Source organism: Phragmites australis, chromosome 2, assembly GCF_958298935.1.
Source record: "Phragmites australis chromosome 2, lpPhrAust1.1, whole genome shotgun sequence".
NCBI classification, from domain to species: Eukaryota; Viridiplantae; Streptophyta; class Magnoliopsida; order Poales; family Poaceae; genus Phragmites; species Phragmites australis.
The window spans coordinates 38,444,581-38,464,440 of NC_084922.1; the positions used below are offsets into that span (position 1 = coordinate 38,444,581).

The following is a 19,860-nucleotide window of genomic DNA, read 5'->3' on the forward strand; positions in this document are numbered from 1 at the left end:
ATTTTAACTAAAAAAAATAAAAAAGCTCCCAACGCCACTTTGTCGATAGCCTGGATAAGTCCGGTGAGCTGGGCCCTCAGATCACCCGTCGATTCCAGGATTTAGGGCGTCCACGATCTGGCGGGCGCGCTGGGCCGAATACAAACACGCATGTACCTTCTGCGCTTTTTCTCGCTGGCCCACGAGTCCACGACAACACGACACGCTACCGTAATCGGTGCTGCCCCACGACTAGGGATGTCAACGGGAAAATTTTTCGTAGGGAATAGGTAACCATCCTTGTTTTGATTGGAGGAAAATTTTTTTTTCCGTCTCCGTGTCCGCTCGTGGGGGAGAAAATTCTCTCATCTCCTTTCCCGCGTGGGGAAATATACCTAATGGGTTACTCGTCCCCGCTATGCTAGCACGGTGAAAGGTTTATTGGCTAACATGCTTTGGTGGGTTAGGTTTTAATTGGACTGTTTCTTGTATATATGGGCTATAGAGAGTTTAAGTATTTTGAAAAATTAGCCTTACGGAAAAACGGAGACGGGAATAAAAAACCGTCCCCGCCCCATCATACCCGACGGAAGAGAATTTTCTCTCCTTAACCCCCACGAAGGAAAAATTGGTCCCATCCCCGTATCAGAGAATTCCCCGTCGGGAAAAGGATCGGGGCCGTTGACATCCCTACCGGCCACGCCGCGCTTGCCACCGGAGTGGAATAGGATAAAGCGAAAGCCAAATGCAGGTCGCCGTCACCATCACCTCCGCCGTCTATGCGCGCCCGCATCCGAAGCCCTCATTGGTCTCCTTCCTCTGTCAGTCGCCTCCTTGCCGCGTCCGCTTCCGCGCTCCCCCCCGCCCGAACCTGAGGGCGACTGCCATGGCCGCCTCGTCGCAGCCGCTGACGATCACGCGGCCCGACGACTGGCACCTCCACCTCCGCGACGGCGGCGTCCTCCAGGCCGTGCTTCCCCACAGGTTTGCGCGATCGTGTCCAGTGCTGGCTCGTTTCTGGCGATGCACGCCGACTGTTTGATGTAATGTCTCTGAGAGGTAGGCGTGTGTCTGTGTGCTCTGTCACAGCGCGAGGCATTTTGGGAGGGCTATCATCATGCCCAATTTGAAGCCACCAGTGACCACGACGGCGCGTGCGGTGGAGTACAGAAAGGAGATCTCGAGGGCGCTGCCGCCCGGGAGCAGCTTTGTGCCACTCATGACGCTCTACCTCACGGATAGCACTAGCCCGGAGGAGATCAAGCTCGCAAGTACGAATCCTCTCCATGCAATTATCTGTTCCTTAGCTCTTCTTTTTATTTATTTTTTAGATCAAGAGCTGCTTTTACCTGGCTGCACGTACATCAGCAGATCAGCATTGCATGGGCCAGTCTGCTGTCCATTAGTCAGACATGGCTAATGTGAAGCTAGAACAAACTTGGCTAATGTGATTAAAATACTACTCTTAGCAATTTAAAAGTGTCATCTTGCAACTGTTGTTTTCATTTACCAATCCATGGATTGTGAACTGCTGGATGGTGGTGCTTATGTTGCATGTTCTGTTGGATTTAGGAAAGAGTGGTGTTGTTTTTGCTGTCAAGTTGTATCCTGCTGGAGCAACTACCAATTCCCAAGATGGTGTCACTGATATATTTGGGAAGTGCTTTCAAGTCCTTGAGGAGATGGTCAGACAGGAAATGCCTTTGCTTGTAAGTTGTCCTACCTGCATTATCGGCCTTTTGATTTGGAGTTTTGATCCATGCCTAGTCTATTCTTGTGTTACTTCAGATAATAGGTGTCGCCGCAATTAGTTTCCTCGAGTTGCTTTGTTTAAAAAAAAGAGCCTTGACAATACCTAAATAATTGAACAGGTCTTGCTTCTAGTTATTAATCTGGTTTTTGCAAGGTCAATGCCTTATTTAACAGCCCTTATGCCCACTTGTAATTTTTTTCCAGGTTCATGGAGAAGTCACAGATCCACATGTTGATACCTTTGATCGTGAGAAGGTTTTCATTGATAGAATATTAGCACCACTTGTACAAAAACTTCCACAGCTGAAAATTGTCATGGAACATATCACAACTATGGATGCAGTGAATTTCATAGAATCATGCGAAGAAGGTGTGTGCTGCTAGATTGACCTTATGCTTCTGCCCTTGTCTATGGTTATAACAATTACACATCCATGTTATCAGGTCATGTCGCTGCAACAGTAACTCCCCAGCATCTCCTTCTCAATAGGAATGCTTTGTTTCAGGGTGGCTTGCAGCCTCACAACTATTGCTTGCCAGTGCTGAAAAGAGAGACTCATAGTATGTTCCAAATCGCCCTCCTTTAAGAAATTCCACCACTTCAACGCACAATGATATTTCTTTTGGTTCAAAAAATGGCTGGATGTTTCTTAGCTATGAAAAACACCACTTGCAGAGTGATAAACCTTTGGTTAAAAAATGACTGTATACTCTGTCAGCAATATAAAACTAGATCTATGACATTGTTCCTGTATTACATTTTTCTGTTGCATGATTAGATTCAGTTCTTGCCCAGCATTCCAATTAATTGCCATGTAAAAAGTATCTACCTTTTCATTTCTGTTTTAAATTTTTGATGGCATTCCGTGTATTAACTGTCTCTGAACCTTCTACCCAGGACAAGCTATTGTATCTGCTGTAACAAGTGGGAGTAGACGGTATTTTCTTGGTACTGACAGCGCTCCCCATGATAAAAGGAATAAAGAATGTTCTTGTGGATGTGCAGGAATATATAGCGCTCCTGTTGCTTTGTCTCTTTATACGAAAGTATTTGAAGAGGTAATCACCATCTCAAGCCCTCTGATGCTTATCTATCATCAACACCACTAGATTCCAAGTAAAGCATTTTGCTATAGATTGATTTCGGTTAGAGGATTCTACAGTTGCGAAGTGTCACAAACCATGCAGTTCATACTGTATAGATCTACAAATTACCTAGGTGATAAAAAATTTCTTTCTGATTGGTTTACTCTACTGGACATTGTTCCGCTATTTCAGGCTGGTGCCCTAGATAAGCTAGAAGCATTTACAAGCTTCAATGGCCCTGATTTTTATGGCCTCCCGAGGAACACTTCAAAGATTGTCCTGAGAAAGAGTGCCTGGAAAGTTCCTGCGACTTATAGGTATAGTTCAGGGGAGATTGTGCCTATGTTTACCGGCAGCACCCTTGAATGGCTTCCATCTGATCAGCCTGAAGAATAAGCAAAAATGCATTATTCGACGATGCAGTCAGGGGGAATCAACAAGTGGACTAGTTCCATTTCTCACCGCTTTTCTGTTAGAATCAGCGTAGCAAACTGTTTTAAGCCATATGCTTGCCCCATCTGGCATCCTTGAAAGCAAGATTAGTGAGAATGGCTTGTTGAGTTGTTATATTCATTTGATTTGGTTGCAAATTTGCAATACAATTTCTCAGGAGGAGAGAATGGCACAATGTATACTTTTTTATGGGTGATCTAGACACCAAAAGCACCCATAGCAAATGTATTTTATATATCAATCTTACAGTTCCGTCCTCACAAAATTTTCCAGTAAATACTTCTGATTGTCTTTAAGACAGTTGCTGTCGGGTTACCAATACTTGCATGGGATGCATACTTTCCGAATTCAGATCAATGTCGCATGTAGTAGTTACTCTTGCTAAGGGCCCGTCATCGTGTCCTACCTCGGTCACCGCCATTTAAGAGCCGGCCGTCACCGTGTGCTCCTCCCTCTGTCGTCGATGTCCAAATTGTCATCACCGGAGTCGTCATGGATTGATCCCAGGAGCACTTGCCGCTCACGGGCACCCAAAATGCCCCTCTCCTCCATCTCCCTCACTATTCTGTCAGCATCCTCCCTCTTCCCGGCCCTCCACAGCTCCTCCACCACCGCCCTCCTTGTGATGTCATCCACCACCCTCCCGGCCCTGGCCATTTCCCACATCACCCGCTCCGCCTCCTCGACCTCCCCGGCCATCGCCAGTGCGCTGACGAACGCGTTGCACGCCGGCTCCGTCGGCACCAGCCCCTTCACGCGCATTTCCTCGAACAGCTCCCGCGCGTTCCTGGTGCGGCCCTGCGCGCTGAGCCCGTGCACGAGGTAGCTGTACGTGAACGCGTCCGCCTCGCAGCCGTACAGGGGCCGCATCTGGTGGAACACGCGCAGCGCGTCGTTGACGTGCAGCGACTGCGCGTAGCCCTTGACGAGCACGTTGAGCGCGCGGGTGTCCGGCGGGATTCCCTCCTCGAGCATCTGCCTGAACAGTGCCGAGACGGTGTCCATGTACATGTAGTGGACCATGGTGTCGCCGCCGCCGCGCGACAGCAGCGCGGTGAAGAGTGCGTGGTAGGTATCGGCGGAGGGGCGCGCCGAGGGATCGGCGGAAGCGCGCATGAGGGTGTAGACGTGGAAGGCCTTGCCGAGCCTACGGAACTGGCAGTAGAAGTACAGCGCAGTGCGGAGGAGGGGCCCGGGGGAAGGGAGCGAGGGGAGGAGGGAGAAGAAGAGCGCGCAGGCGCGATCGAAATCGGCGTATAGGTCGGCGGTGGCGAGGCGCTTGATGGCGACGAGGAAGGGGGCAGGGGCGGGGCGGAAGGCGGGGATGCGGAGGGAGTGGGTGAGGAGCGGGAGGAGGAGGCGCGCGTCGGAGGTCGACGCAAGGGAGGAGGCGAGCACGGGCGGGGTGAGGCGGGAGGGGAGGGAGGCGATGGCCGCGGAGACGGCGTCGGGGGAGGGCGGCGGGGGGTTGGGCCCACGGCGGCTGCGGCGGAAGCGGTGCGGCGTGCGACGGGATCTGGTGGAGAAGGGGAGGTGGCCGGAGAGGGATGCGGGGGCGGGAGCGGGAGCGGCGCGGAGGAGGCGGCGGAGGAGCGTGGTCATCGCGGCGGCGGGCGCATTTGAGTGACGAGCGGGACAGGTCAGGAACGGGTATTTTTCACAGGAAATGGAACACAGATTCGACTGGTCCAGGGAGTATTCAGGCCCAACAGGCCGTGAGCCCGTGACCAGCATATAACCCTACCCAGAGCTCACACTAACCGAGCACCGGGCAGAAAAAGAAGAGGCGAATTCCTCAGTTCCCTGGAGGGAGGGATGGCTGCCGCCGTCGCGTTGGCGACTCCTCTCCGGCGACTCCTCCGCGCCCCGCACCTGCGCCGAGACATCCCCGCCCCGTGCTACTTCTTCTCGCGAGGTGAGCTCGAACGCCCATCTGTACGTTCGATTTTGCTCTCCGTTGACGCTTGACCACCCGCGCCCCAGGACGGTGTAGCACCGCCCTTGCTGTCGCCGCTGCAGCAGCCAGGGATTCGGCGATGAAAGGAAACGTGGACAGGAATGCAGCCGAGGAAGTCAGGAACATTCTGGATATGGTAATTTGTTTTTTCCCTTTAACAATTGAGAATTCTGGCTCAGTTTATCGTCATTGAGTATATAAACGGTTGGTAAGAGTCCGTATATGTTGGCTTGTGGGCATTTTGTTTGATGAAATGCCTCAATGAAATCACGTGCTTCCCTTGCAATAAACACTTTCACAAACCATTACCAGTGTTAAAGTTATGTTCCAGCTTTAGCTCTGAGAATATTGGAGTAAATGAAGAACAGGGGCAATGAGAAATGCTTCACGTGTAGCTGTTTCTCTATTATCCTTTGATCGACAATAAGAGTGTGCATTTGGTGCATAGAAAAGGACGAAAAAACAAGTATCTGGTTGTCCATCCAAAAAAAGGACGAAAAAGAAAAGCCACTACCTTGTTGGTAGTCACTTTTGCCTAGGCTACAGTATTGGGTTTTTTTTTTAACATAGTTGCATGCATGCACATTTACATCTTAACTATGTTGAACCTGCATTTTATGTGAATTTTTTAATTCTATTCTTATAGTATCGAATGGAAATTTTGTATTGAAAGGAAAAACATCATATGCATGACCATGGCTACATTTGCTTGTCTATTTTAGTATTCCTCAGAAATATATAGTAGTGTTTTTTTTTTTCCTTACAGAGGGTGGGACAGGTCTAGTGTAGTCATCTAAGGGCTCAAAAAACTGTGGTCACAAGTTTGAACCCTGGAAGGTCATATTGGATAATTGACAGGAATAACCCACACGACTTGGGATAGAAATTGAACTATGATCTTCAGCCAGAGAGCCTAGATGCCAAACTGTTGGGCTGTACAATGGTCGGCAAATATCTGTAGTAGATTCTATGATCTGGTAGGTTTTTTCATAGGCACATTTGTGTCTATTGTATTTGAATTAGACGGTAATGATAAAATGTGCTAATGTGGTGATGTGGTGCTCTCTAGTGCCATCTTTTGTACTCAGCTTTATTTTGGATATACGATAAGATACGGTTATTCTTGCCATTCATAGATTTGTGTTAACATACAGCTTATGCAGGCAGAAAGGGCTTCCCAAAGAAGAGATGTTTTCCACACCAATTTTCTTACTCCACCTATAATAAAGGAGGCTATGCTGGCAATTGAGAAGTTAGCAGACATAAAAGCAGTAGCTCAGGGTGGATACCCGCAGGTGCATTGTAATACCATCAATGGAATTTGTTGCTTCCATGAGCATAATTATCTTGTTTCTCATTTTTATATTTATCTAGGCCGAGCGATGCCGAATTTCTGTTGGACACCCAGATGCTATGACAAGTAACCCAGATGTAGTTGCTGCTTTGAGGTTTTCTCAGTTTTACCTTATAAGCACCACTATCTGCTATATAAGCTGACTTTGAGGCCAACCCAGCATCTCAGGGAATTTCCGATTGGAACCCTGCTCTCATGGTGACTTTCTTGGTGCTATTCTCGGGACAGGAATAATAAGGGAGAAGGTTGGAGATATTCTTTTGCAGGTGCACTACCTTCCTAAGTACTCGTTTTCTGAATGATCTAGCCATTTCCCACCCTTTCCCCTTGTTGTCATTTGAGATGTCTATTTTCGTTTTTTTGTTAGGAGGAAAGAGGTGCTCAGGTCCTTGTTGATCCAGAACTTGTTGACTATCTGAGTTCTACTCTCGAAAAGGTAGATTAGATATCTTACAAGTTATGCTGCTGTACTGTACCTCTATTCTGCCACAATTCACAATTTACACGAGCTAGTTGTGTATTTATCCCTATTTTCTGATCAATGGTTATGATGAAGAATATATGAAATATTTTATCCCCACAGTTTACCTAGCGTGTTCTGGTGTCATGCAAAGCACACAGCTCTATGCTACCAATAGCTTTCTTATTATGTTTACTCATTGTAGTAGTAAAGGGACCTATCCACAAATGTGCTAATAGAAGAGTGAGAGGGGGGGGGGGGGGGGGGCGCTCCGGAAGCCCAACTTCAATTCCCCAATTGATTGCAACATGGTATACAAAGCTGAACCCTAGACGCCGCCGCCGTTCACCACCGAGTGCCCACTGCTGCCGTTCGCCGCCAGGCCTTCGCCGTCGTCCACCTCAGCTCCCGCCACCCAGTTGTCGACGTCCACCCAAAACAATCAAGGAGTGAAGATGAAGACAGAAACCATCCACAGTATGTCGAGGTGGCCGGACGATGCTAAGCCGCCTACTCGGATAGCGCATAGCATCAGTGCGTGGGAGTATAGTACCGACTGAAGACGACGTCAATCCCATCCAAACAATCACATACCATCCAAACAATCTAGCAAAGTTTTCCATAGGATCCCCCGCCCTTCACTTACATGGTAGGAGTAAGTGATATATCCTTCTTTTTAATTCTTCAGAAATCAAATCAGTTTGTATATTGTAGATCGTTAGAAGGATTGTAAAAATTGGATTGTGGATTGTTGTAATCTGATGAAAAGTAGATTGCTGGACTGTTATAATCTGACTGTTGGATTGTCGATTTATCGTTGCTTGGGCCACACTCCCACGCACTATATAAGAGCCCCAGAACCTCTAAAAGCCCCAGAAGATCATTCGGCCCCGAAAGCCTGAAGGGATAGGAACTTCCACAGCTGAAATTCAGACAATCCTGAATTTTCGACGTGTAATCACAGAGTACTACTACTAGAGCGCTCTAACCTTGTACTGCCATGGTGGTGGGGAATTGTCGCACGGTGGTGCCGGCCAATCCTGAGCCTGAGGTGGTGTGGTGATAAGCTGCTGCTTATTGAGTGGGGTACCACTGACGAGCGTGGCATTCTTCAGCCAAACACCTGACTTTTTGCAACTCATCGCCAGACCTGGGCCGCCGCCATCAGTACCCACCCGTGCGTGTCCTGTTTTGTGCGGCGGGCTGGACTAGAGCCGCACATTGTCATTGTGGAAGCTTATGGTAGAAGTGTGGCTGCGCTGCTCCTGGCTGCTGCTCAAGAAGAAAAAGGGGAGAAGGCAGGAGCTGGTCGAGAAGAAAAGGAGAGAAGGCAGGGGAGCTGCTGTCGGCCGCGAGCTTGTATAGGAGAGAGAGGCCACTATGCTACTCCTAGACAGGAGAGTGCTGCTGCTGTGGAAAGAAACGGTTTCTTTCTCTTTGTCTGGAGATGGTTTGCTAAATTTGTGATGAGTTGAAGCTTGCTGAGCGTGACATGCATGATCATGGCAATTGGCTTATGGCATTAGCTCCAGTGACAATGATGACCCCGGAAGAGATGGAGGTGAAGAAGAAGGCGGACTCACCGGTCACTCACAGTGAGTTTAGGAGTGAAATGAGGAGCTTGATTTAGGAGCTCATGATGGGGATGTGTATGGCTAGTTCTAAAGTAATGTCCGGACCATCTGAGTTGAAATTGGAGCTTATGCCAAACGAAGTTAAGCTAGAGGGTAGCAAGAACTATCTGAGTTGGGCAAGAAGAGTGGAAGTAATCCTTAGTGGGAAAGGTGCGGAGCATTACCTAGAGGAGGATTGTGTTGAGCCTGAAGACAGGCACAACACAGAGTGGAGGGTGTGGCATACCACGAACTCTGTTGTGATGGCATGGTTGATGGCATCGATGTCTCCTTCTATTGGTAAGATGGTTGAATCAATGCAAAGCACTGCAAGAATATGGTAGACATTGAAGAACATGTACTCTAATAAAGAAATGTGATGATGATGATGGAAATCCAGAACAAGGTGGATACAGTGAGACAGGAAGGAAGGCTAGTTAAGCAGTATGCTAGTGAGTTGCAGTACTTATGGGGGGGAGCTGGATCATTATGCTCCACTCAAGATGGAAACTCCAAGTGATGCACATGCTGTGCACAAGTGGGTGGAGGATAGAAGAGTCATCCAATTCCTGAAGCATCTAGACCCTATATTTGAGAATGGGAGAGCTATCTTTTGTCACCTCGAGAGTCTTCCTACTCTGGAGGATGCCATTTCAGCCATGGTCCAGGAGGAGAGCAGGCTTCGTATGATGGGTGGTAGTAATTCTGTGAGATCAGCTTATGCAATAATGGATGACAGGGAGTGCTACAATTGTGGAGTGAAAGGGCACCTGAGTTATAATTGTCCCAAACCAAGGAACCACAATGGTGGACGAACAAGGACTAGAGGAGGTCGCAGTGGCAGCCGTGGTGGTTATGAACGGGGTCATGGAGGTCGTGGTGGAGGAAGAGGTAGAGGTCGTGTTGGCCATAGTGCCAATGTGGCATCATTAGAGGATGTGCTATCCTTCACATTGACAGTGGAGCAGGCTATGCAATGGTAGCAATGGTAGAAAGGTAGAGCCTCTGAGGATTCCAATAGCGTCTCTTTGCAGGGTCCTGTGACAGCAGCTGCCACTCACTACGGTAATTTTGCCAACTACGCCTGTGCAGGCAAAGGTACTCAGGCATAGGCACTTGCATCATATCATCCTCATTTAGATTGGATCATAGATTTAGGTGCATCTAAGCATGTGACTGTTTCACTTGGTTATTTCTCTTCATATACTCCTTACACTCATATTGAGACCATTCAAACTGCCGATGGTACATCCCAACCTATTAGAGGTGTAGGGTCTGTAGGATGCACATCACACATTACTTTACCATATGTTCTTCATGTTCCATCATTCCTAGTCAATCTTCTTTCTGTAAGTTCTATCATAGATCAGATTAAGTGCACCATCTTATTTGATGAGAACTCTTGTGTCTTTCAAGAGAAAAGAACTAGGAAGAAGATTGGGACTGGAGTCAGGCGTAATGGGTTGTGGTACATCGGTCAGGAAGACACAGCTTTGGCAGTGGATGCAGGAGTAGTAGAGGAAGACATTTTGTTGCACCATCATAGACTAGGACATCTATCCTTCGAGGGTTTAAGTAAAATGTATCCGGAATTGTTCAACAAGGTAGACGAGACTTGTTGTGATGCTTGCGAGTTTGGCAAGCACACACGGTCTACATATAAGGCTATTGGTCTTCGAAGTTGTGAACCTTTCATATTAATACATTCTGATGTTTAGGGTCCATGTCCGGCTACCTCTGTGAGTGGTGCAAAGTGGTTTGTCACCTTCATTGACTGTTTCACTCGTATGACATGGATCTATATGATGAAACATAAGAATGAAGTGATCAAGTGCTTCCAGGATTTTCATAAGATGGTGAATACACAGTTTAATGCATAAGTTAGAATCCTTCAGTCTGATAATGGAACAAAATATGTCAACAGTGAGTTTGAATCTTCTCTGAACAGGGCATGCTTCATCAGACTACTTATACTGGAACTTCCCCTCAAAACGGAATTGCTGAAAGGAAGAATCGTCACTTGTTAGAGGTAGCACACTCCCTTATGTTTCAAATGAATGTGCCAAAGTATTTGTGGAGTGAGACAGTAATGACTGCAACATACCTCATCAACCGTATGCCATCAAAGATTCTTGGCATGAAGTCCCCAGTTGAACTCCTCTTGGGCAAGAGGGAGTTCAAGGTTCCTCCTAAGGTCTTTGGATGTGTGTGCTTTGTGCAAGATCATCGGCCCTCTGTTGGGAAACTGGATCCTCATGCAGTAAAATGTATATTTGTGGGATATGCAGCCAATCAAAAGGGTTATAAATGTTGGGATCCAATCAGGAGGAGATTGTTTGTGAGTATGGATATGACTTTCCGTGAATAGGAGCCATATTACAAGACCCTAGGTGATCTTACTCAATTCTGTGAGATGTTCTCTCCGACCACTGAGTGTGATAGCCGAGAGGAGGAGATGCAGAGGAGATGATTGTTGGAATTATTTTAGGCCATGGAGAGTGGGTAGAGGCTGATCAGATGGAGGAGGCAAGGAACAACCAGCTGATGATAGTGGCGCACCGAGTAGGGGCACCTGGGAGGAAGTGATTGTTGGGACAATTCCCTGTCGTGTGGAGTAGGAGGAGCAATTGCTCGAGGGGGAGAAAGACAATGGCAAGAACAAGGAGATGGAGAAATATGAAGGCAAGAATAAGGAAGTGAATGTGTACCAGAGGAGGAGGTCTGGTAAACAGGGGGAGAAAACAGCTGAGATAGTGAAGGGAGGTGTGGAGCACTCAAAACAGCCTGATGTATTGTCACAACCTGATGTGCAAGTTGCTTTAGTCTCAAATCTCTCCCTGGAGCTCTCTTCATCCAACTTTCTCCCCATGCATGAAATATGTGATAGTAGTTCCTCTTCTACCTTGAACCTGTAGATTTACCACTTGCTTTACAATGTGCACGTAGAACTTGTAGGCCTCTAGTTCGATATGGTTTTGAAAAACATTATATAGCCAACTTCATATCCTATTCTCATATCTCACATGCATACAAAGTGTTCATTGCATCTCTACAAACAGTGTATATTCCAAGTGATTGGCGGGCTGCAAAATAGGATCCCAAGTGGAAAGAAGCAATAAAGGAGGAGCTTCATGCACTATAGAAAAATCAGACTTGGGAAATTGTCCCACTTCCAGCAGAAAAACAAGCAGTCGGGTGCAAATGGGTGTTCACCATGAAACAAACCCCTGAAGGTAAAGTTGAAAGATATAAGGCAAGATTGCTTTCTAAAGGTTATAGTCAGACATATGAGATTGATTATGATGAGACTTTTGCAACAATGGCAAAAATGAGCACGGTGAGGACATTAATATCTTGTGCAGTTAATTTTGGGTGGCCTCTTCATCAACTGGATGCTAAAATTTCTCCATGGTGACTTACAGGAAGAAGTTTACACGGAGGTTCCACCGGAGTTCATAAATAAACAAACAGCGGGCAAGGTATGTAAGCTCAAGAAGTCTATATGGTTTGAAACAGTCTCCAAGAGCGTGGTCGACAGATTTAGACGTGCAATTTGTGATATGGGTTACTTGATGTGCAATGGAGACCACACTGTCTTCTATAAGCACAAGGGACCACTGATCGCTATATTGGTGGTATATGTTGATGACATAGTGATCACAGGAGATGATGCTAAAGAGATCAAGCATTTGAATGAGAGACTAGGAAAATCCTTTGAGGTGAAGGATCTTGGACAACTATGCTATTTCCTTGGGATTGAAATTGCTCGGTCCTCAAGAGGTTTAGTTCTCTCTCAGAGGAAGTATGTCCTTGATGTGCTAACTAAGACAGGAATGGTTGGATGTTGACTCATAGCTTCACCGATTGACAAGCATCATAATCTCTGTGCGAAGTCAGGTGATCCAATGGACAAAGAAGCCTATCAAACGTTAGTTGGACGTCTCATCTACTTGTGTCATGCAAGACACAAGGCATGATATCTCTTATGCAGCGAGTGTGGTAAATCAGTACATGTATGATCCAAAGGTGGGACATTTGGAAGTTGTATGTCGAATCTTGATGTACTTGAAGAGTAGACCTGGAAAAGGTCTATGGTTCAAGAAGAATCAACGCCTGGATATAGAGGGTTATTGTGATGCTGATTGGGCTAGTAGTATTGATAATAGAAGGTCAACCTTAGGATACTGTGTGTTTGTAGGAGTCAATCTTGTATCTTGGAGGAGCAAGAAGCAGGAGGTTGTGGCTCGGTCAACACCGGAGGCTGAATATCGAGCAATGGCATTGAGCCTAAGTGAGATGATATGGATTAGAGGTTTTTTGAAAGAACTTAGGGTGTTGAGGAATGACACTATAGTTCTACATTGTGATAACCAATTTGCAATCAACATCGCCAACAACCCGGTGCAACATGATCGTACTAAGCATACCGAGATTGATCGAATTTTCGTCAAAGAGAAGCTAAACAATGGGATGTTGAAGAGCATGTGAAGTCTAGTGAACAGCTAGCTGATTGTCTTACAAAAGGGTTAGGTCCTGGAGAGAGTATCACAATATGTAACAAGATGGGCATGATTGATCTAGTCAGCCCATCTTGAGGGGGAGTGTTGATGTGTATGTGTTGGATTATGTAGTGGTACAGGGACTTATCCACAAATGTGCTAATACATGAGTGGAAGGGGGGGGGGGGGGGCGCTCGGGAAGCCCAACCTCAATTTCCCAATTGCAACACTCGTCATACGTTAGGAAATAGTAGCATGCTATGCTGTACCAGTATGTCGTGTTCTGAGTTCAGGCTAAATCTGTGCATCAATTTTGCTTATTGTAAACCCTTCTAATTGCATCTTATTCCAATGAGATTTTATGCTACAGGTGGGGAAAGTTGGTGTTTCATGCACTCAGATTCCTTTGCTTGCTCTAGAATATGAACCACCAAGGTTCACTCATGTGATCTCATTCCTTTGTGTACACTCTATGAGCTGGTTTTCAAGTTTCATGCTGTAAAATACTGGTACAAGCAACTCAATTTTCCCTTAAACTGCAGGACCAAGTCATTTAAAACTGTAGAATCATCGCTTAGGGTTGATGCCTTGGCCAGTGCAGGATTTAAAATCTCGCGCACAAAGCTTGCTAGCTTGATAAGGTATGAACTTTGCGTTGTCAATTGTCAACTTAATGGTAGAAAAAACATACCTGTATCTCAGCATCAATCGTTGTGTGTGGACTTTCTTTTATTCTGATGTAGATTATGCCGTCAGTGCCTACCACTTTCTTAGTTACTGCTTGCCAAGCAATTATTTTTCTGGATCTACACCTATCTTTGCTTGTGCAGTGGTGGGGATGTTCGTGTGAATTGGACTCCAGTTTTGAAAAATGGAGTTACCCTCAAATCTGGAGACATCGTTTCTGTCAGTGGGATGGGAAGGCTAAAGGTAATTAAAAAAGAAAAAGACATGATAATCTTCTCTTATAAATGACTTGTGAATCTTACTCACTTAGAATTTAGGATAACCTTGTGGTGTTGCTATTGTCACTGAGTTCACTTTGATTTTGCTAGTTTCTTGATTTTGCTTGAGAGGCCTTTCATCTATGTTGTTTTATGAATACGTTGAAGTCAGCCTCTTATTTTTTAAATACATTAAGTTGGATGTTGTGTGTGTTACTTTTGTTCAATATTGTTTTGACCACACAATGGTAATGGGATGCATACATACTTGTTTTGTACACGAAGCAATTGAGCAACGAGCCCTTGGGGTCATGGGTAGCTGCTTTTCTCATTTGTTGGCCATATAATGGCAATGAGAGGCATCCTAATGAGTACAGAACAGCAACAACCCATTCTCTTCTTTTTTGCTTTTGTACTATAGTTTCAAATACTGTGTTGTTTTTCCGGTAGAGCTTCCCCTCGTGCAATGGGTAGTCTAGCAATCGGTGCCTTTGAGCCCACACCGCGTTAGTCCGCGCTGGGGCAGCGGCGTAGAGGTTTTTTGGGCAGCACTTCCGCTAACATTCTTGCAGAACAAATAGGATGCACTGCACCGACTTCTTAGAAGCATGTTCATGTGCAATCAACTTGACGGCATCTTCAAAGGTCTTACAATAATGTTCGCACCGTTGAGCTGCTTCCGGGAGATGTCCATGCAGTGCCGGATCTGTGTGTTTGAACAATGGCATGACTTAAGATGTCTAATAACCAATCAATGGTGAAGCAAGCTCATGATCTCATAACGATTTTGGGCTAGATGGCTCAATCCGGTACCCATGTTAGTGCCAAGTTTGTGATGGGGGCCATTATTGCGAGCTACCAACATCTTGGAGCAGTTTCCGCCATGCTTAATCACAAAGGAGAGGACATGACGGTCAATGTCTTGATTGCCTACCCAAATGTTTTGAATATGCACCTTTTAAGGCACATGATGGGGCATCAAATGCCAACTCTTTGAGTCTTGCGCAATGGGCAAGGGCAAGCAAACTATCAATAATACCGAGGCCAAAAATGTAGCCAATTTGAAGAAGATTGAAGAAGAAGAACACAGATGAGATCATCTGCTTCGTTTGTGACAACTGGAAGGGCAGGAAGAATGGTCAGCAAGTGCAACGCCTACGTGGTTGTGAGCCACGGTTTTTAGGTATGTATTTGCCCTTGTTGTACTTATGGCATATCAGTCCATTGATTGGTGGGTTGACATGGCCGCTAATATCCATGTATGTGCTAATTTCAATCCATTATATTGAAATCGGCACATACATGAATGTTTGCTCCCGTGTCAAGCCACCAATTAGTGGACTAACTTGTCGTAAGTACAACAGAAATAAAATCATGCCCTAAAGACCCTGGCTCCCTAACAACCACATTAGCAAACTTTTGCCCCTACTGGCCATTCTTCACGCCTTTCATGTTTTGGCATCTATTGGTCCTATGGCTAGCCTTGTATTGTGTTTTGGCCTTAAACTTCTAGATGGCATACTTGTTGCCCTTTGCACATGTGTTGTGGTTGGGAACGGATAGCGTTGCTTGACGGGACGGCAAGGCCTTGGCAGCCTCGTTGACCCGGAGCTGGATTAGGTGGAACCGAGAGGGGAAGGAAGGAAGGCAATAACCAAGTTCTTCCTTGCCTTTATTGAAGAATGCCGCTTATAAGATGCGGTCCAGAACAAACTCCAAGATTTAAGCCTAACAACCAAACAAACAAACTAAACAAACTCCTAACTAAATGCAAAGCTACGGCAAGCGTCTTCCATCCGCCAATCATGTCGTGCTGGGCCTCTTGTTGCGCCTCGTGTATGTCTTGCCCCACATAACAACATGACTCCTGCACCAGGCTGCCGTTGGATGCCCCCATCATGACCAGACGAGACGTGTCTTAGGCTCTTAGCACATGCCTTCACCTCCACATCCAACTGGGTAACCAATACATCAGTCATCATGTCCTCTTGTTTGTGCTCAAGCTTGGCAATAATGCTCCTTACCGCAAATTTAGCCCTGACATCGGCACCGTATTGAGCCATCTCGCCCATGATCGTTGTGAGGTCATCAGCCTTCTTCACCACTGGTTGGTTGTTAGCAATCCTAGAAGTTGTGGTATTGTTCAACCACAGGTCCAAAGGCCTGCATTTGAAACCATAAATTTACCGTCCAGTGCCTCCTGTAGCTCCGCGGCCCTTGTTAATGTGTTGAATGCATCATAGAGCTCATTAGACAGGAGCAACAAAACATTATTCAAGTTCTTATTGTTGATCACCGCAAAATCCATGTGCTGCTAACGAGTATGGCAGACAGACTAGCATGCATGCATGTGTTAATGCAAAACCATGGTATGGCATCTGGAATTTGTAGAGATTATTGTGCTTGCAGATTATTTACAACTGTTTTAGCCTTAGATTGCTTTCACATTCTGTGAAACATGAGCTCAAAATTTCAGAAGCCAGAACCTTTACCACGTATGAAGTTCATAGTATCGCTACTAATGATGCTGTCCTTTGAATTGGTGTAAACATGTAAAGAATTAATTGAGCATTTTTTTGGGTTCTATATTGATGAAGTAAACATATTTGTTCGCTGATACAGTCTTGGAATCAGATGGTAGGCAAATGGCCAAAAGTATAATTTTACATGCTATCAGAGATGTATGCGTGCTGCTGAAATTTGTGTTGTTTTGAAAACTTCTGAAGTCCTTATGTTAGATTTATAGTATCAAAATTATCTGCTTTGGGTTATTTATGTTACTTGTTCCCCTTTTTCTCTAGATTGGGGACATTGTGGCTACCAGGAAAGGAAAATATGCGGTTGAGTTGATTAAATATTTGTAGGCTTGGGACTGATCTACAATACTTTCAGGATTGAATTGAATGGTATGCATTTTTTGACACCTATATTTGACTAGAATATTTGTATTAATGTCTCAGAAAGCTGAATATGTCACAAATCTGAGTATATTCTTATGATTCTGTGACTGCTTTTACTTCGGAGAGCAAATTTTCTCATATGTCAACAGTTTTTTAAGCCTGTCAATATAGGTTCAAGAATTCAAATAGTAAGCACCAAAGAGCCAGAGTGCTTCTATTATTTAACGTGGGTCTTCCATTGCCTCTGTGCTATCACTTACATGGTTTTTTTGATTTTCTTTAGTGACCATCAAAAGCACCCTTTCAACTGCTACTTTGTGAGGGCTTATTCTGCTCTAAAAAACGAGAGGTATAATCCTTCAAAAGCAGAAAAAGGAAACTGTTTCTTCTGCACAGTTAGCTTTCACACTAGATAGCATACCCTTTTTCGTTTTCAAATGATCAAGTGCTAGGCTATTTGCATCATCAATCATCAAACATGTGAAACGATTTTGATGAGATGATAGGAGACCTTTCGCACTTGGGAAAATTGATGGCTACCGGTCATAGATTCATAATAGCCCTTTTAGTGCTAAAAGGCTTGAAAAGGGGCTATTCCTTTTTACGGGATCTGTGGTTCTAGATTGCAAAATCATCAAAAGATTCATTTTCCAAAGCTGGTCTTAGTATTGCATATGATTTGTCTCATTTTTTTAAAGAAAATACTCACCCAGTGCCCATTTTCTTGGGAACAGGATGAAGAAAACGTCCTGTGGCACCAATACCAGTCAAGGCTTTTTATCAAAAGGTTAACTCGTAAGGGATCTCACGAAATGCATGTACTTAAAGTCCATGCTCAATATCTTATTGCTATAGTTTCCTGCTAGTGCCACTAAATGTTCTATCAGATTTGCAATCACGCCAGACCAGGGGCCTAATAACGCAACAGTCGAATATGTAGATCTTTGGATGTGATCTCTGTATGATGGACCCTTGTTAAGCCCCAAGAAAAGGGGGGACTAAGATTCAGATAATCTTGTTTTTTCTTTTCTTCTGCTCGAAAGAAGGTGCAAGTACGCCCCAGTTCTTGACAACTCTATATTCTTCCTTTCATGTTTTTTTTTTCACAGAAATATCCAATCATATCTAACGAGATATACTACTAGTAGTAGGATTTGAAAAGCTGGACATCACATGCAAAAGGTCTTGTGATGTATCCAACCTTGTGGACTTTTAAATGTACCTAGTTGACAGCCTGTGACAAGGGGTTGATTAATTGGCCTTGAACTATAGCTACAGCTACCTGTCTTGCAGTTTTCTTTGAAGAAGCCGAAACAAAAAGCTTGCTCGCTCACATGGTGCTACCAGAGTGGACATGCTGATTTCACAATAATTGTAACATTTCTGTCTCGGATGGGAGTGTTTGTCACCTCGTGATTTCTTCTGCCAAAGGAAACCAAAAGGAAGTCGAATCATATGAGGTAGTTTGATGATATATGAATCCTGGGAATCGGTTATAACCGGATAAATGGGGTTTGCTATGATTGTTGTTTGTTTTCTCGGTGTCTGGATGTCAAAAGATACAGGAGAATTTGGTATGATGACCACTTCGAAGTGGACCATTCTCTAAGTCGTGGCTTGTGAAATGTTGTTAGTGAGTTAAATCAGTGGAACAGGTAAGATCAAGCTGCACTTTCCGAAGCAGAATCATGCTCGTTTGGACGCTTTCACCACAAGTTTACTTTGAGCCGGCGTGATGCTGTCATGCTGTGCTTTCTGGCATGAAGATAATCTAGATTTGTCACTAGTCTCTACACTGCCAAGTCCGAGTTTGCTTGCTCCAGGCTCCAGCTGGGTTCTTATTACAACTAGGATTGCGATTTAAATTAGAGAGAATAATGATTCAAAACTCTTTTATTTCTCATTGATAGATGAGTTTATATACAAAATGAAAGGGTGTCTGTAAGTCTGTTCAGAAGACACTCTTCTTGAACGGGTGCTTGTTGTCCAATGGGTGCCTGCAATCACCGGCAGTTGCTTGCCGAACGGTTGCTAACGGTTGATCACATTTGGTTTCCAACATTCCCACTTGATCAATGCCAGCCCATGTGTGTGTCTATGTACAAAGTATACATATATATGATCTTGAGAGTTTCTTTAAAAATTCTATGGAAAAAATATTAGAAGAGTAAGAGCGAGATGCTGCTAAAACTCCTTTAAAATCTAGTGAGAAAATAAGGAGAAAATGATACAATATATATTGATATTATCTCTTTGTCAACTTATATAAGAAAACTTTTTAAAAGGAAAAAATTATAAGCGATTTTAGAGAATAATAGATATGTCTTTAATACCTCTTTAAATACCTTAGTAAGTAAAATAAGAGATATGATGTATATTGTTGTGTAAATATTGTCTCATTAAAAATCTTTTATGAGAAACTTGGTAAGTAAACTCATAAAGGTAAAAGAGTATAATATGATGTATAAACATGTTAAAATTCAGGAGAAGACTCCCCATGATCCTTGCAAATCTTAAAGTTATCGCATACCAATATAATGAATATATTTTTAAAATGTTGAAGTTGGTAAAAACTTTGTGAATAAATCTGTCAGACTTATCATAAGATTTAATTTGTAAGATATTTATCTCTTCACTTTGTTGTAACTCATAAGGATAAAATAATTTAGCGGTAATATGCTTAGTGATATTGCTCTTTATGTAACATATGTGTATCTGAGCAACACAAGCAATATTATCTTTGTAAATAATGTTGGGTGATTCAATAGAACCAATGCTACATGACTTATGTGATGGATCATTTTGCGAAGTTATACACATATATGTGATGTTTTAGAATGATATGTGAAAGTAGCCACTGAAA

The 19,860-nt window shown here is 44.5% G+C and overlaps 3 protein-coding genes across 5 annotated transcripts; 2 read left to right on the top strand and 1 right to left on the bottom strand.

Annotated features, from left to right (window-relative positions):
- The first annotated feature begins 607 nt into the window (after positions 1 to 607).
- On the top strand, positions 608 to 3,535 carry LOC133908725 (dihydroorotase, mitochondrial-like). Its single transcript, XM_062350862.1, has 7 exons — positions 608 to 963; positions 1,069 to 1,250; positions 1,552 to 1,688; positions 1,936 to 2,101; positions 2,176 to 2,292; positions 2,630 to 2,790; positions 3,010 to 3,535. Exons 1-7 carry the CDS (start codon positions 725 to 727, stop codon positions 3,211 to 3,213), a joined length of 1,206 nt encoding a protein of 401 aa, XP_062206846.1. The 5' UTR covers positions 608 to 724; the 3' UTR covers positions 3,214 to 3,535.
- Positions 3,450 to 4,924, bottom strand: LOC133908726 (pentatricopeptide repeat-containing protein At2g27800, mitochondrial-like). The gene has a single exon (XM_062350864.1). The coding sequence runs from the start codon at positions 4,870 to 4,872 to the stop codon at positions 3,706 to 3,708; it is 1,167 nt and encodes a 388-aa protein (XP_062206848.1). The 5' UTR covers positions 4,873 to 4,924; the 3' UTR covers positions 3,450 to 3,705.
- On the top strand, positions 4,861 to 18,119 carry LOC133908727 (uncharacterized). 3 transcript variants are annotated; one of them, XR_009908258.1, is made up of 12 exons: positions 4,861 to 5,185; positions 5,254 to 5,363; positions 6,382 to 6,522; positions 6,602 to 6,675; positions 6,742 to 6,847; positions 6,949 to 7,017; positions 13,524 to 13,588; positions 13,696 to 13,794; positions 13,984 to 14,083; positions 16,899 to 17,003; positions 17,281 to 17,346; positions 17,732 to 18,119. XR_009908258.1 is itself a non-coding variant. In XM_062350865.1 (11 exons), exons 1-10 carry the CDS (start codon positions 5,086 to 5,088, stop codon positions 16,959 to 16,961), a joined length of 927 nt encoding a protein of 308 aa, XP_062206849.1. In that variant the 5' UTR covers positions 4,864 to 5,085; the 3' UTR covers positions 16,962 to 17,003; positions 17,732 to 18,119. The 3 variants fall into 3 exon arrangements, 2 of the variants coding, with proteins under 2 accessions (XP_062206849.1, XP_062206850.1); XM_062350865.1 differs by lacking the exon at positions 17,281 to 17,346 and having other exon boundaries at positions 4,864 to 5,185; XM_062350866.1 differs by lacking the exon at positions 17,281 to 17,346 and having other exon boundaries at positions 4,884 to 5,185; positions 6,391 to 6,522.
- The last annotated feature ends 1,741 nt before the right edge of the window (positions 18,120 to 19,860 follow it).

What these genes read in the sequence shown, in the direction of transcription:
- LOC133908725 (XM_062350862.1), top strand. Translation starts at nt 725, where the DNA reads ATGCAGGTCGCCGTCACCATCACCTCCGCCGTCTATGCGCGCCCGCAT. An exon ending in GACAGGAAATGCCTTTGCTT is followed by an intron (nt 1,689 to 1,935) that starts GTAAGTTGTCCT and finishes ATTTTTTTCCAG; the next exon opens with GTTCATGGAGAAGTCACAGA. An exon ending in CATAGAATCATGCGAAGAAG is followed by an intron (nt 2,102 to 2,175) that starts GTGTGTGCTGCT and finishes CCATGTTATCAG; the next exon opens with GTCATGTCGCTGCAACAGTA.
- LOC133908726 (XM_062350864.1), bottom strand. Translation starts at nt 4,872, where the DNA reads ATGACCACGCTCCTCCGCCGCCTCCTCCGCGCCGCTCCCGCTCCCGCC.
- LOC133908727 (XM_062350865.1), top strand. Translation starts at nt 5,086, where the DNA reads ATGGCTGCCGCCGTCGCGTTGGCGACTCCTCTCCGGCGACTCCTCCGC. An exon ending in TCAGGAACATTCTGGATATG is followed by an intron (nt 5,364 to 6,381) that starts GTAATTTGTTTT and finishes GTTAACATACAG; the next exon opens with CTTATGCAGGCAGAAAGGGC. An exon ending in AAGCTTGCTAGCTTGATAAG is followed by an intron (nt 13,795 to 13,983) that starts GTATGAACTTTG and finishes TTGCTTGTGCAG; the next exon opens with TGGTGGGGATGTTCGTGTGA.